The sequence below is a fragment of the Mytilus galloprovincialis genome, chromosome 1 (assembly GCF_965363235.1).
Source record: "Mytilus galloprovincialis chromosome 1, xbMytGall1.hap1.1, whole genome shotgun sequence".
NCBI lineage: Eukaryota > Metazoa > Mollusca > Bivalvia > Mytilida > Mytilidae > Mytilus > Mytilus galloprovincialis.
The window spans coordinates 61406600-61423517 of NC_134838.1; the positions used below are offsets into that span (position 1 = coordinate 61406600).

The following is a 16918-nucleotide window of genomic DNA, read 5'->3' on the forward strand; positions in this document are numbered from 1 at the left end:
ATAGGTAAAGTAACAAAAATAGGATTACAGCAGCCAACATTGTGCTATAATCTTAATCATTATAAAACCAAACAAATATGTCCCAAAAAATATAATATATAGACAAAGCACATATTAAGCAAATAAGAAAGACAAGAATACAAAAAAATAACACTAATATTGATAATTGCATTATAACAAAATGCCGGGATGTATAAGTATCGAGCCACGCCAAAAGGATATAACATGGAATGGACTAAGCAGTTAAGGTTAAAAATCTATATAGACGAGTAAAAGAACACTATAACACGTAACTAAGATGAAAAACAACGTCAGATATTAGAACCTATACTTCAAGATCGTTATGTAGTATCTATGTATCGATACCGAAATCATCTTAGCTTAAATGTAATATGCTGTACATTACAGATTCAATGTATTTCAAACCAAACCTCAAAATAAAGATACGAACATCATTTGAAATATAATTAGGTAGTTGACGTGAAATGAAGTCGTACACAGTATACTAAGTTCATATTCACGGGTGTCATTTGGTTTATCGAGAGTAATGATCGTGAAAAATATCTAACGGTGGTCAAGTATTGCGATACGATCGTGAAAACTCTTGTACAGGATCGTGAATGTAATTAAATGTAAATTCTACTTCAGAATCTGTGAAAATATCGCTGAATTTTCAAAACGCGGAACAAATCCGAACAAAAAAATAAGTCTGTAAAAATGATTCAACTTCCTTAACATTACTGTGCAATAAGGTAAAGAAAATATGCAGATGGGTGAAAAAACACAAAAGGCCTAATGCATGTCCATGCAATTAATTTTAAAAACAACGCTTTTTGTACCTATAATAGTCATATTTCAATATCATGTTATATTTGAAATTTAATCCTTGGTGTGTCCGATAGTACAGTAAAATAAAAGTATGCTGTTCCTTTAAAACCGTTCATTTGTTTATGTAAACCTTGAATTTTGTTGATTGTTCATCAAACTTGATCGTGAAAGATCAACCAATCATTATGCATTATTTTGATCGTGAAAAATAATGCGTGACCAGACTTAATAAACAGAAATCAATATTTCTTTTACCACTTGATATACCTGCAACTGGTTGAAGCCTTTAACTATTTTGATAAGAACGAACATCAAAGCTATCATTTTTTTTTTAAATTCAAGACTTTACCACGAAAGTTAAAAAAAAAACTAAAAATGTGATAAATCAGTGTGAAAAATTCAGCAATGAGAATCAGTCTAGTAAAATTCAGGCAGACTGTCACTATTAAGCCAATAATATGGGTATGCAACGTTTAATGTAGTTCAAGGGGATAGAAAAAAAATGACAGAATTTTCTCAAGGTACGAGTCGTTCAAAATTGCCAAAATTTGCTTAGATTGTACATGAAAAAACACATTTTTGTGCATAAAAAGAAATCTATAAGACAGAATTTTGAAATAAAATATGAGAAGATAGGTTTTATAATATATTTTAAGAAAATAGAAAGAAAAAATGGTGTAACCGAACTTGTTTTCTTGCTACAAGTAAAAAATGAAAATTTCCCAATATGTCTAGTATAAATTTTGTACTAAAAGAGTTATCTCCCCTCAAATGGATTATTTGAAAAATTGGTTCTAAAAACACAAATATTTGGTATTTGTTAAAACATTTTCGATAATGCAATGAATCACAGTTTTCCTTATATAAATAAACAGTGTAACCAATAAATTGCAAATATGTCTCCAAATTTGCAGATTTGGGCAAAGAACTAGACCGATTATGTACTGTGATTGTACAATTCAAGATGGCGGTATACCCCTGAACTACCTTAAACCAAAAAGTTAACAATCAATCAAAAACTTATAGCAATAACAGCATCATTCATGAACAATTTGAGATTGATCGATAACCAACATTTTGTGCAACAGTACTTTCTTAAGTTCTATGTATCTTTATATACTACGTAGCAGATGTGTATTGATTTCCTATGAGATAACTATATATTACAGACTAAAGAATACCAGAGCGCAAATGTTGAAATGTTTCGTCTGCTTTACTAATGATAGTAAATGTGTTGAACGTCTGTAATATTAAGGGTTTTACTAGAAGTGTCACATACGCTTTAGGTTGTCAATGATTCATAAAAAGAGGTCAATGTCAGATGATCCATGCCATACAGATCTCTACAAACATCCCGTACACCAAATATAGGTGTTCCGATGCTTACAGTACCTTAGAAATTAAAACGGAACATAAGGTCGAAAGTATATGAACACTGACCGACAGTCAGACAGAGACATCTTATTATCATTCAATATATCAAATACAATTGACGTCATATATGAATCATGTCGACAGACATGTACACCATACACCGAATACCGTAGCCCTATAGCATATATGTCTTTACGTATTGCTGTAGTTGTTATTTTTTTTTTTTTCATTTTCTGAAAATATTGATACTTTGAAATGCTTAAATTTTTTGAGGAACTTTACTTTATAAAATATAATGGGCATAAAAAGGAGAATTCAAAGTTATAAATACAAAATAAAACAATATCAAATTTGTATAAGAAAACAAAACTTATGAAAGACGGAATATATTGTCAGTGTGGTATTATAAGATAATTAGTTCCAATTGCATTGCACGAGTATAGCCCTATTCACTAATAAAGGAGACCCGGGTCAGTCATGCCCATCTAGTTTTTCAATAACAATAACAAATATCAATTATCATATAATTGAAAAATAATTTGACCGTCTTCGTAGCATCAGATCTTTCACGATCCCTTTCATGATCTTCCAAAAGCGGTACGTGATCTTTCACGATCCGAAATATCAATGTTGTGTAAATACTTCTTTGTATACCAAGTTTCAGATTATGTTTATACAAAATAACTATGAGAACCATTTGATTCATTCAAATAGAATGGCCTTTTTCGGAGAAAAGTAGCTTATTTTATTCAAATTTAAAAACAAAAAATCATGTTTGTTTACACTTTTGATGTCATTGAAATATCGAGGAGCAATCTGTATTTTGTTGTTTTGTAAAAACTATGTACTACTTTTAAAACTGGATTTTCTCACATACTGATCATAATGTTGGCCCGTTTTGACAGACAGTTTTACTTTGTCGTAAATTTGTCCGTGTAAGTAATTAAATTATATTATTAGTTGACCTTTCATATGTCTTCTCGATTAGATTTCTTTCACGATGCGGTACCAGAGCTTTCACAATCGTCTCGCAATACTTGACCACCGTTAGATATTCTTTCACGTCCATTTCTCTAGATAAATCGAATGACACCCTGATAATGCACAATTGTATTTAAAAGTTTGTAATCTTGTAGAACATAAAAACTTTGAAGAGACATATTCAATATTAAATTGAATTAACATTTCAACGAAGCGTAATTTCTTAACCAAGCGCAATTTCTCAACCACAGTCTATTGGCAAAAGAGTTTCAGTCGAATTTTAATCGTCAGGCTGAAGTGTATAATGTTGTTCCTAAATTAAATACAGATTCATTTAATTTCATGTACTGTTTCTAAGTCTTTTTAAAATGTATATTTCGTTTATTTAAATATGTTGATATGTTACATTTTGTATGTTGCGTAGTAAACATGTACTTGCTTAATTGCTGCTTGTTGTTTTTGATATTCTCTATTGTTCACAATATTATTATGTTCTCTAATGGCAACTCTCTCGGAAAGATGTATTGAGACTACATAACTAAGTCCAGAATTTACGTGTTCCGTGTCAAATTGATTTGCACATATTGTTTAAAAGGAAATAAGTGTTTTTGTAAATGAATTTTGTCTGTAGTGTTTAACATATATGATATATAAATTTACCAATTACATATAATACAAATATGCCGCTTCATTTTATTTGTATGTATCAACCATTTAACGATGACATACTTAACCTGTTCTAATTCTAAATGTTTGTTTGTTTCAGCCTTGTCTGAGAGGAGAGAAAACTCAGGGTTTGTATAAAATTATGAATGAAAAAACTCCGATGTTAAAATCAAAAAGGGGGAAAGTCAACAAAACCTTACAAAATCAACAATTCGACTTTGTCAACCAACGGGCAAAATTAATGATTTAAAGATGATTTTATGATGATAAAAAAAGCTTTCAAATTTATGCAAATACAATGATGTAACATCTAACTCGTCAATATCATTTGGAATCACAACTGTAAAAAGAGGCGAAATATACCAACTTCAAACTCAAAAATCGAAAATAAACTGATAACGCCATGTCAAAAACAGGGAAAAGACCAAAAGACAAAAAAAAAAACAGTACACAAGAAACAACATAAAACGTACCATGTTCTCCTTTTTTCAATTTGTAACATGATTTTATTTATCATTTCTTTCTTGTTCAAACAATTGATAATATATCTTTAGTAATTTGTAAGACTTTTATTTTCGTATGTTAAAAATTAAAAATAATTTACGCAAACTATCGAACTACTGAAATATTTAGCTTCCTCTACAATTCATCTAAAAAACAAAACTTTAATGCCGATTTAATGAGAAAAGGCAATAAGTAATCCAACAGACAAGTTTTTGTAATATCGACCTACCGAACTGAATGACTAGAAGGAGATGCAATATATGGATAAAAATCTATTAGACAGCAATCCAACGAGACAAAACATCCGAAAGAAATGTAGAGGTCAATGTGAAGTCTCCAACAATTGCACATCACTTAATTTTCTTTTACTAAAATTGATTATCATTTTGATTCTTATTTCGATTCTCATTTGTGTTGCCTTTTTAAAATCAGGAATAATGATGAACTAAGAGACATTGAGGGAAATGAGATGGCATATAGTGAAATAAATCCAGCTGTGGAATTTAATAGTAATACAAATAGTATCAGTCATCAAGACGTGCATAATGTATACGAAAAACTCGGTCCTTGTTCTCCTACAAATCCTTATAATTGTCTACAACAATCGGCTACTGACAACCAAATACCAGACAAAGAAATCGGGAATAATGATGAACTTAAACGCATTGAGGGAAATGAGATGGCATATAGTGAAATAAATCCAGCTGCGGAATTAAATAGTAATACAAATAGTAAAGGTCATCAAGAGGTGCATAATGAATACGAAAAACTCGGTCCTTGTTCTCCTACAAACCCTTATAATTGGCTACAACAATCGGCTACTGACAACCAAAAAGCAGACAAAGAAATCGGGAATAATGATGAACTTAAACGCATTGAGGGAAATGAGATGGCATATAATGATATAAATCCAGCTGCGCAATTAAATACTAGTAGTAATACTAATAGTATAGGTAATCAAGACGTGCATAATGTATACGAAAAACTCGGTCCTTGTTCTCCTACAAATCCTTATAATTGGCTACAACAATCGGCTACTGACAACCAAATACCAGACAAAGAAATCGGGAATAATGATGAACTTAAACGCATTGAGGGAAATGAGATGGCATATAGTGAAATAAATCCAGCTGCGGAATTAAATAGTAATACAAATAGTAAAGGTCATCAAGACGTGCATAATGAATACGAAAAACTCGGTCCTTGTTCTCCTACAAACCCTTATAATTGGCTACAACAATCGGCTACTGACAACCAAAAAGCAGACAAAGAAATCGGGAATAATGATGAACTTAAACGCATTGAGGGAAATGAGATGGCATATAATGATATAAATCCAGCTGCACAATTAAATAGTAATACTAATAGTATAGGTAATCAAGACGTGCATAATGTATACGAAAAACTCGGTCCTTGTTCTCCTACAAATCCTTATAATTGGCTACAACAATCGGCTACTGACAACCAAATACGAAACATGATAAATGTTGATAATCGTACTGTATCGGCCAGTGATTACATAAACCTAAAATTGTAGGATAAATCAAACACAGTTTCGTTTAAACTATTGTCAGCATTGTGACCTTTGTCAACATTCGTAACCATTTGATTTTAAGAAGAGGTCAGAAGGGTGGGTAATGGAAGCGGGATCTTTGTGTTATCGTGTGTACTGTTTTCTAACGAGACATATGTATGGTTTTATTTGTAGTTTTTCTCGTGACTTAAAACACATATGCAAATATCTGTGGTAACAAGCTTAAGAGCCACAATATCATTTCTATTCTCATAACCATTGCATACACATAGGTTCAGATTGCGAAATATGTATAGGAATATTCAATTTTTACTTACATTTGTAAACCATACAGTGGTTTTAAAATTTTTAGCCAGCAGTACCCAAATGTTCCTTTATACACTTTATGAACTTGTATAATCTTTCTCTGGCCTTCTGGTTAATTTGCTCATCAGTATTTATAAATTTTATGTACTAATAAGAGCCAAATAGTATTTTTTGTCATTAACAAAAATGGACATTCTTACATATACATGATATAAATTAATGATATGTGTCTCCTATGCTACCAAGATTACAACGATGACGACATGTTCAATTTTATCAACATTTTTTCACTTCCTTGTTTCTAACGGGAGCCTGTGGCTTGTGGTTCTATATTTACATTATACAATTATTTCTTGCGAATCAAGTATTTCAAAATATTTTTATCAAAATTTAATTCTAACCTAAAATTCTGCAATTAAGTCATGCATGTACTTTTGTAGACTTTTGTAATTGTGTTTTCCATTATTGTTTATATTGGTCTTGTATTCCCAGCTGAAGTGCACTTTTAACCATATATCGTAACAAAAACCTTAAGTAATCTATATTTTTGAAAAGTTACATTCATCCAATATATTCCTAACCTAACTTACTAACAATGTACATACATTATTAAGTGGGGTCACCGTTCATTTCCGCTCACAATCTGCCTTCGAAAGAAGCATACATTTTTGTAAAGGTGGTTTTTTTCTGTTGAAGTAATAGGAGAAATAAAGGTAATATCGATATAAAAAAAAAAAATTATTACAGAAATCGCTTAAATTTTACAATAATTTAGTTTAAGTACAGCTCATATGGAAATTATATTAAAAAAGATAGGTCACCGATGAGTTGAAAAAAATATTTCAATTTTAGAGCCAAAAAAATGGCATTTTTTTCCACCAAAGGGAGATAATTTGGAACTTTTTCAATGATGTATACATTTTGAAAGTCATCTGGGGCCACCACGAATTGATTGTTTTGAATGATTTTTGTACCATATGATTAAGTAACAACTACAAAAGGAAATAAATAAAATTTGTAATGAAAAACAAATGTTTGATTTTTTTCTGAAATTTTTATACCCTCAAGCCTCCTTAACAGTAAATATAGTTTTTAATAGTGTATGTGCGATAGAAGATAACTCGGTTGTTTTAAGCAGATCCCAATTTACACCAATCAGATTATTTTAATATCAATGTCCAAAGAATATTTACCAAATTCGCCATATACCATATAGCTATATTTTTTTTAGTTTCAAAAGGAGTTTACAGAATTGCAGATGGATTCTTTCTGCAATATCAACATAACCATGCCCCCAAATTCCAAATCAATACAGTATTATGGGTTTCACAACTATATTGAAAAGATCTAAGTGACATTGACTGGAAAGGTTGTGTACGCGGCCCGATTTCAACACATTAAACACTGCTTGTGTGGCTTTTTCTGTTAAGTGCGTGAGGGCTATTGAAGAATTACCAGTTCTATATAATACTATACCCAAATAGTTAATTCTTTAACAATTTCCAATATCAGTGCCATCTATTTTAAAATGTAAAGCAGTGGGGGCAATAAGGTCCTTATTTGGCTTAAATATTATTGCAAATTTAAAAGTTATAAATTTGTCCTAACTAGACGTAGGTTCAAGGTATTCAGGAAATAAATACCAATTTCACATTTAACGAATAACTATGGAAAGAAACCATGACGAAATTTCTATAATTTGTAAAATTTCTTAATTTCCCTTGTTTTTCATCAAATTTTTAGTATAATTTAGTGTGGCAAAGTATGTGCATATCCAAGTAACAACTTTATATTTGGTGAGATTATGTCAATAGTAATAATAAAACATCTCTTAAATCATTTTGTTTTTCTTGGTTGCGCACAATCTTTCCATAGTTGAAGTAACGATGGAAAAATACACAAATTTTGTATTTACATTGTTTCATGAAAACGTAGTATATAATGACTTAATTGCGACGTCATTAGATAAAAAAAATCTTATTTTTTGCATAGTGTTTTACTCTGCATTTCCAAACATTATGTTCAAATTTGAAATACTTGTCCAACGTTTTATTTCCTGGGTCAAAACTTGGCCTTAATGCCCATAATCCGTTGGCGGCATTCTTCCTCTATAGTGAAACAATCATTACGTTACGTTAATTTTCATGACGTTAACTTTAAGCTTCCAAACCTAACAGTATTCACTAGAATCCAGCTGTTTCTGTTAATTATTATTGGAAAAAGCAGAGGTAGTTTGATTGTTAATGACACAACTATCAACCAAAGTTCAAATGAGGTGGATGTTAACATTATTGGCAACCGTACGGCTTTTAACAATGCGAAAAACCGACACTGTGTGTCGCGGACAAAAGGCCCTGACTTGAAAAAAAAATGAAACAATTCAATTGAGAAAACTAACGGCCTAATTTATTACTCCACAGTTTACAAAAAAACAATTATGACAGATATGAACCAAAAACAACCACTGGCTCCTGACTTGGGAGTTGGGACAGGCACACAAAAAACGTGGTGGGGTTGAACATGTATGTGATCGCTCAACCCTCCCCTAACATGCATGGGACAGTGGTGTAACAGAACAACATAAAAAACCACTATAACAATGACTTGAAAAATGCTTAATTCATCAGACTGATACAAATAGAAATACATCTAACAAACAAACAAAGCACTGTCTGCCAATAGTTCTGTGTCGTCTATATGAAGGATAAAAAACAGTTTTAAATAAAGTTAAAGATTGCCATCAATTTCTACAATTTTATTCCTAAAAGTGTGCTTTGTCGGGACTTTTGGTGCTCAATGTTCTTCAACTTCGTACTTTATTTGGTCTTTTTAACTTTTATGTATTATTGCGTCACTGATGAGTCTTTTGTAGACAAATCGCGCGTCTGGCGCAAATACAAAACTTAAATCCTGGCATCTACATGTATGATGAGTTTATTTTAAGTAAAACACGTACAATACAACTCATTTACATTTTGATATAATTCGTCTTCGAAATAGAATACATAAATATGATCTTAGTCTAGCTTATATTTTAGGCAAGCAAAATTATGTTCAAGAAAATTATATACATCTACCAATCGAGTCCTCAATCATTAACATGATTCCTTATTTTGAAATAAAGAAGATTCTTTTATACATCTTCTTTCACCAGACTCAAGATAGCGAACAATAAGATGCATCAAGCTAGCGAACAATAAGAAAACGCACCAACATGATCATGCCTAAAAACCGAAGACTTTCAGATGATTATAGAGAAACAATCTGAAGATGATATTTAAAATATGGAATGTCCTATTAAAAAAGGACATTCAATATAATTGAGAATGGAAATGGGGAATGTGTCAAAGAGACAACAACCCTACCAAAGAGCAGATTACAGCCAAAGACCACCAATACCAAAGAGCAGATAACAGCCAAAGACCACCAATGGGCATGATGGGTTTAAGAACATTCCCTAAAATCCTTTTTTTTACAGGTTCGAAATTATTCAATTGTCAAAATACAAGGCTCAATTATTTGCAGACCAACAGAAGGACAGCAAAATGCATATGAAAAATTGACAAATTGTCTAAATCTAGACATTTGCATACTTTAGAAAAAATGGAAAGCGTTTCATTCTTTCCCTTTAGATGCACCAAAAATGATAAGCTTATTATTTTTCGAGATAAAATCTTATCAAGAAGTTCATACACAATCTCACTACATGTATTGCACAAGTGTAGACTGCCTGATATGGCAGTTAGTAGTTCCTGTAAAAAAAAAAAAAAAAGAGACTACAATAAATCAATTTTTGGATGACACTTTCTCCAAATATCGATGGTTTGCAAATAAAAATTCAAAAGAAAACATTTGTGATATTGACGTACCCATTTCGGGGAAATAAAATATGATTTTTGGAGATGTTGAATCTGGTTATTTTACAAAGTGCAATATCTTTCTCATTTAATAAAATATTAAATATATACATATTTCGGCTTTATATTGATTCACTTATAGGATCTTTGCATCGGAAGTAAACACGTTTATTCTAAAACCAGTTGTTGGCTTGATACAGGTTATGTTTTTCTCATATATTTTATGATAGTATGATACTAAACACCTAACGGGAGGGATTGTGCTTGATAGTCATATGATAAAGACAAAATATTGTAAACACTTTAATTGAGGTCTTGAGCTGGCATGTCAGTAACTGGTAGTAGTCCTTTGTTAATTCATGTATCATTGTCAATTTGTTTAGTTTCTTTTGTTACCTACTATTGACATCGGACTCGACTTCTTTTAAACTGAGTTTCAATGTGCGTATTGTTGTGGTTTGTTTATTCTACATTGGCTTGAGGTACAATATATAGGGGGAGGGTTGAGATCTCACAAAACATGTTTAACCCCATCGCAAAAAGGGGGAGTCTGAATAAAGTTATGTCTAAAAACCAAAAATCAAGGGGTCATATTTAAACATATATGCATATCAGAATTATTGAATTGTGACAAACAAGCTAGGTCCAAGAATAAACCTTTGAGAAAATGTTCTTGCTAAACTATTTCATTGGCAAATCAAGACAACACTATCAAAGGAAATAAATTGAAAAATCACGGTGAAGGACTATGGTAAAGTGATTCTGAATCACCTGCTGATGCTTGAACTATTTACTTAGAAACATTTGCAGGCAGATTCAATACAGAATCAAAACATTGATGTGTCACATAAATATACGCAGTAAAAGTCAACATTTTATTTCTTCTATATGATTTTAGAAAGCTTAGGGTAAGTGGGAGCGGAATCGAAATACTTTTGTATCAACTTATTTGTAACTTCATATGATGGCCACACTGCAAAAAAATTTCATGAGGGGAATGAGGCAACAGTAAAATCTAAGACCGACGGTCTTAAAAATTCATGATTAGATGGGATAAGTTTAGTAATGAAACGACGACGCAATCGCCCCACAGGTTACTTGCAAAACTTATCGAGTACACTGTTTGTGTTTAATTTCACACAAATAAAACCAATTACTTTAGGATGAGCAAAACTTAAAATAATAAGCCTAATTAATAATCAGTTGAAAGTAAAACAAAAATGAAAATATAAAGAAAGATACAAACGAATAGATAAACACAACAGAACTAAATAAAATATTAGGCATTAATTCAAATAAATCTGGAACAATGAATGAAATATGTTTAAAAAAGAGGGGCGAAAGATACCAGAGGGACAGTCAAACTCATAAATCGAAAATAAACAGACAACGCCAGTCTAAAAATGAAAAAGACAAACAGACAAATAATAGTACACATGACACAACATAGAAAACTAAAGACTAAGCAACACGAACCCCACCAAAAACTGGGGGTGATCTCAGGTGCCCCGGAAGGGTAAGCAGATCCTGCTTCACATGTGGCACCCGTCGTGTTATAACAAATCCGGTAAATAGTCTAATTCGGTAGGTCACATTCATGAGTTTAAAGGGCACCTATAGTAGTGGAGCGGCGGAGAGGACAATTTTAGAAATTTAAATTACCTAAATACCTCATGGGATTTTAATAGCTCATTGGAAAGCTGAAATCGTGTAGTTTTTTAAAATATGTGTCGTAAATATAAAATCTGGTACAATTATACCGAAAATCAAGGTCAAAGGTCATCACTTAAAAAATTCCTATTTTCATCTGGAGAAACAATTCTATTGATATTTTTTTATATTAATAATCTATTCAATAAATTATATGAGTGGTATTTAGACAATATACGTATAGTGTTTTTAAATATGAAATTTATTTGTATGAGGCTTAGAAACGGGGAAAATGCGAGGTTATACCGAGCATTTTCCCGTTTCGTGCCGAATACAAATAAATTTCATTTATATTTTTATATTTCAAGACACTATACGTACATTGTTTTTATACTGAAATCGATAAAAAAAATTAAAAAATATGTAACAAATATTGTTAAAAAAAAGTGTTTTGGAATTTCCCTCTTGGGGTACCACTTTGGGGGTATTTCCCTATGAGCGTAGTCCAGGCGGTAAGACATTGCGATATTAATAGGAATTAGAAAGGGAAAATGAACTTAATTAATAACATTTGATAAACATGATAAACATGGTATATAAATAACCAATTTGAAGACATAACAAGTTTAAATTCATCAAAGTTTGACCGTTGTTACTTTACGTTGTCATGGTCGTGACGTGACGTTGTTGATGAAATACAGTAGTTCCGGTAAGTAGGCGGGGCTTATAGGTTAGTTGAGGTCATTGACGTAACGTTTGTACGTATAGCTTTATCTGTACAGTAAAATAGCTGATTGCAGTATAATATGTAGCAATGCGTTAGTTCATACAATTTTTTTTTTTCATATTTGCGCATGACGTCAGAACAACGTTTTATTTAACTTTTTTGAAGGTAGTCCGTGGTATATAAATTATAAAGCGTAATAAAAAACAGTAACATAATTACCTCGATATTTGACCTCGACACATAGCAAGGCTTCAATACTCTATGATAAAAGTTTTCCAAAGAGTATCCGAAATGCATAGTTGATAAATCAAACAAAATGTGCAGTTATGATAAATTTCCTTTCAGTTTTCAAGGATTCGACATGTCACTGAGTTTTCTTTAAATGAATACCAACTATTTCAATACAAGATACCTTTTCATATAATATAGTTATTGGAATGATATAATACTCGATTTTTGCAAGCGTGTTGTAGAACAAATTCAAAAATTGCGATATGACCGTTTTGGTATATATGTATTTTCATACCAAATGAAACGTCGAAAAAATTATAGCAAATTAAAATAAAGTTACCAAATATTACGACAAGAACTATTTTCATGTTAATTCATCTGTGTCAACAGCTATGGCGGCTGATTCTACCTGGACATTGTTATAACTACCTAAATTTTGACAAAAAACATAAATCAGTGCAAGGAACACCCTGGTGCTTGCAAACACACGCTGTCTGGCATGCTTTTTTCCCCTTACACAAACAAATGAGATTTTGTAGGAAAAGTCTGATTCCATTTGTCCCTCAAAGAATACTGGCTCTAACTTGTCATTTTGCGCAGTTTTCCAACCAAAAGCACATGGGGAGCCATTATTATTTTAGGTTGGCTAAATTTGTCAAAATGGAACAAGTTGTTCGGTACAATTACTAGACAATTCATGTGGCAAGACAGATCCCTCTCTGTATATCATTCTACGAATTACCCACAACATATCTGGAGCCTGGCCGATTGGATCTATGCAAGTGTTTAAAAGTTCATGTGCATTTTGACGTCGCGACGGTTCGCCCCTTTTTTCCGGTTTTGTAATGGGTAAGCATTGCATTAGCGAGGATACTTTTTCGTCATAGACTAATGATTTGTCCTGTTTCCGTCCAAACCGTTGTCTGATACTAAATCCGAATATTCCATTTAGAACTGAATTTTGGAATATAGCACGCGCCATCGAGTGAATGTGTTTTTACCGTCAATCGTTTCGGTATTAATGCCAAATTGCCCACACCTTCTTGGATTAAGGAACCACAGTTAGGTATACCGAATGGGACATGAAAACCACCTTGTATTTTTGTTATTAAAGCATTCGCTACACTAGTCAAAAACATCCGAACCTCGTCATACTTAACACAGAAACCATGTGCATTTAAATTTTCAATCAAAGACTTCAATCAGAACTCATGCTATAACTGTGCTGCAAGATTTTAGACTGAATAGAGTAGTTACACTCAAATGCAGTCAACTTTAGCGATTGCCCGATCACTCATAACAAAGTTGTTTGTATTGAAGAAATTGAAATGTATCGATCGATTTCATTGGCCAACAAGCGTTAGCCTTTCAAAAAGGCTATTCGACTCTTAGCTGATGAAAATGGAAAGTGCTCTCGCTTTGTAGATTAATTCATTTACTAGAATAGCCACGTGCATCAATCAGCAAATTTTATCACACACGTGAGGTCACACGCTTTGAATTATTATCGTTTAACGTTGTTGTTTACTCCAGAAGATTCGACTATTTATAGATAAAGGTTACCTGTGTAAAATCTAATTGCTAAAATAGAGAGGACAAATCCGATACTCTACGGGATTGAAGGACATTTACTTGGTTTGGATTGTCCTAACCAATCAATAAACTTTGATTATTCACGTCTCGTAATATCTTCCAATCAGGAAGCGAGAAAAATTCACGCACTATCTGTCCATCGTTCAATTCCTAGGAGTCGATAATAAGATAAACACAACAATCATTGTATTGATTTAATTTTATCAATGAACTCACGTGACTACAAAAGAATTTACTACAACTACTCACTGTTGCAATGAAACAAAACAAAACATCTAAACATTAAAATATCCGGTATGTCTATAAAATCCTTGAATATCAGACTGATTTATTTCCTGAATGGCTTTTATCACGGCTAATTTAAGATTTTTGCTGACAAGTTCCTTAAATCTTTCTTGTTTTATAACAGTTTTCATTTTTGAAAAACACATTTCGATGGGATTCAGATCCGATGAGTATACCGGAAGAAACCCATAATCAATGCCTTGCATATTAAAGAAAGTATTACGGATTCTCTCAGATTGATGGTGGTGGAAAGCACAATTATCAAATCTCCAGGTAAAAAGGTCGGTCGGCCATAACAGTCCTGTGACAAACTTTCCTCGTGCCAAAAATTAAGATAACGCTCTGAATTTGAAGGACCGTCAACAAAATTAAAATACAAAACGCAGTCAAGACCAATCAAACAGTTTAAAGTTAAATTTGCACCTTCAATAAATTTCCCTATTTCAATACACTGTTCCCCCTTTTCCGAATGCCCATAATTTCTGTTTGCAGTGACTAATTTGAATCCGCTCTCGTCCATGAACTTGATTTGATGTGGCCTTTTAGTTTGGCAAAAGTCTAAATACGCTTGGGTATTTCTCATATTTCTCGGTGTAAATCTATCACCGGACGGACGATGTAAGTGTTTGAATGTAAAATCAAGATCTCTGGACATTGTGCGATAAATAGTGGAAGCACTCGCAGGCGAATAACGAAGTAACGTATCCTTCAGTTCCCTGGCTGTAATTATTGAGGGATAAATTCAATTAATCTGACGTCTGGTTCATTTAATTTTCTTCTTCCAAGCATTGTTTTTTCTTTCTTTTTTTGTAAGATTGAACCTTCTGAGACATATCTCTTCCAGAAATTTGTAACAGATTGTCTGTTGATCTTAAATTTGTCGGCTATTTTTGTGTACACTCCTCTTGGTACTTCACCAGTTTTCAAATTTGCACCAGCTTCTATCATTTCCTGTACTATTAAACTTCTCATGTCTCGCCCGGTAGCCTTTCCTGCTAAGTATTCCCGGCCGTAACTATTTTTCTTTGTTGCCATTTTTATTATAAGGTTCAATCGATTCAGAAATGCGCCAACTATTAAGTGAGCGCGAAATAACTTATTTATGGATGTATGCGATTGGCTTAGTTAAATAATTTGGGCGGGTTAATATATGGGTAACTGTTTTCTATTCTTATTTTCGCAAAAAAATGACTGATCTTATGGGGTTAAAAAAAAGAAATAATAAATGGATTTATTTACGTTTCGGTTGACAGAAACGGAAATAACTATTTTCCAATGAACTTTTGGTTGCAAATGTGTTTATAATAAATTTTTCGGACTATGCAACTGCTTTAAAAAAAATTAAAGAATTGTATCACTAAATTTAAATGAAATGGTGCCTCTGTAATATGTTATCTTCGGGGGTGAAAGGGGGGGGGGATTTTTGTATTTTCCTACTTTTTATATCGGGCCAATGTTGTTGTCTCTTTTTGTTCTACTTATCGATTTGGTTCGTTGGTTTCGACTGCCCTTTTTCAGATGTGACTTTGTTTTTTTTTATATATATTTTATGAAATCTATAATTATGTTAATACATTGTTCCTCACAACTTTTTTACTAAAACAATTTAAAAGGGTCTGAATGTGGGGTCTTTCATTTCTCTGTTTCATTATTCACGTTTGAGGTAATTTTCTGTATTCTTTATAGATTCGCTATTTTATATCTACTTTCACTAATTTTCTCTAATCCTTCTTTCATATTTTATACTTTTGTCTTGCAGTTTTTAATATAATAATTTTCTGTTTTGTAAACCCCATCCACACCCTCATATAACTTTAGTATACGGAAAGTGAGTAAAGCTTACCTTTCAAAAAAAAAGCCCAGTGGTATCGTCCAAAAGAGGGGATTTAGTACACTGATAACTTTGATCTATAGCAGTTATTTTAACATGTATGAAGCTTAAATAACCTGATGTTTAGAAATAGACTAAACCGAATGTAGCTCGGGATGCACGAGTTTCAGACACAGAACAAAGATCTTGATCATGGACACGACACAAGTTCAAGTAACGTATGGGCCTGGGAAAATAAGAAAGTTCAATATTCCAAAAACTCCATGCACGTTTGAGGAATTAAAAAGTGACATTCAGTGTCGGATACCTAGCTTAGTAGGGAAAATATTTGGAATCCAATATCTCGACGACGAGGAAAACTGGATAATTGCCGTTAGTGATACGTGTATATCGGAAGCGTTTAGATGCTCAAGGGAGATCGAGGGAACATACACGAGACGGATGAAATTGAGAACTTTTGACGGATGCTCTCCACAAGTTAGTGGTTTTTCAACAGATAAGAGAGATGTTATGGAACCGAAATGCTTATTCGAATCCAGCAGAGATCCTGT

The 16918-nt window shown here is 32.4% G+C and overlaps 1 protein-coding gene and 1 pseudogene across 1 annotated transcript in view; one reads left to right on the forward strand and one right to left on the reverse strand.

The window, feature by feature from the left end:
• The window catches only part of LOC143061509 (uncharacterized), a 48431-nt gene extending 37542 nt beyond the window's left edge, over positions 1–10889 (forward strand). Inside the window, exons 17-19 of the mRNA XM_076233754.1 lie at positions 3950–3977; positions 4786–5306; positions 10861–10889. Of these exons, the coding sequence (XP_076089869.1) occupies positions 3950–3977; positions 4786–5306; positions 10861–10889 (578 nt within the window). The remainder of the gene's footprint in view (positions 1–3949; positions 3978–4785; positions 5307–10860) is intronic.
• Positions 10890–14473: 3584 nt separating this feature from the next.
• On the reverse strand, positions 14474–15571 carry LOC143084134 (uncharacterized; annotated as a pseudogene).
• Between the last annotated feature and the right edge of the window lie 1347 nt (positions 15572–16918).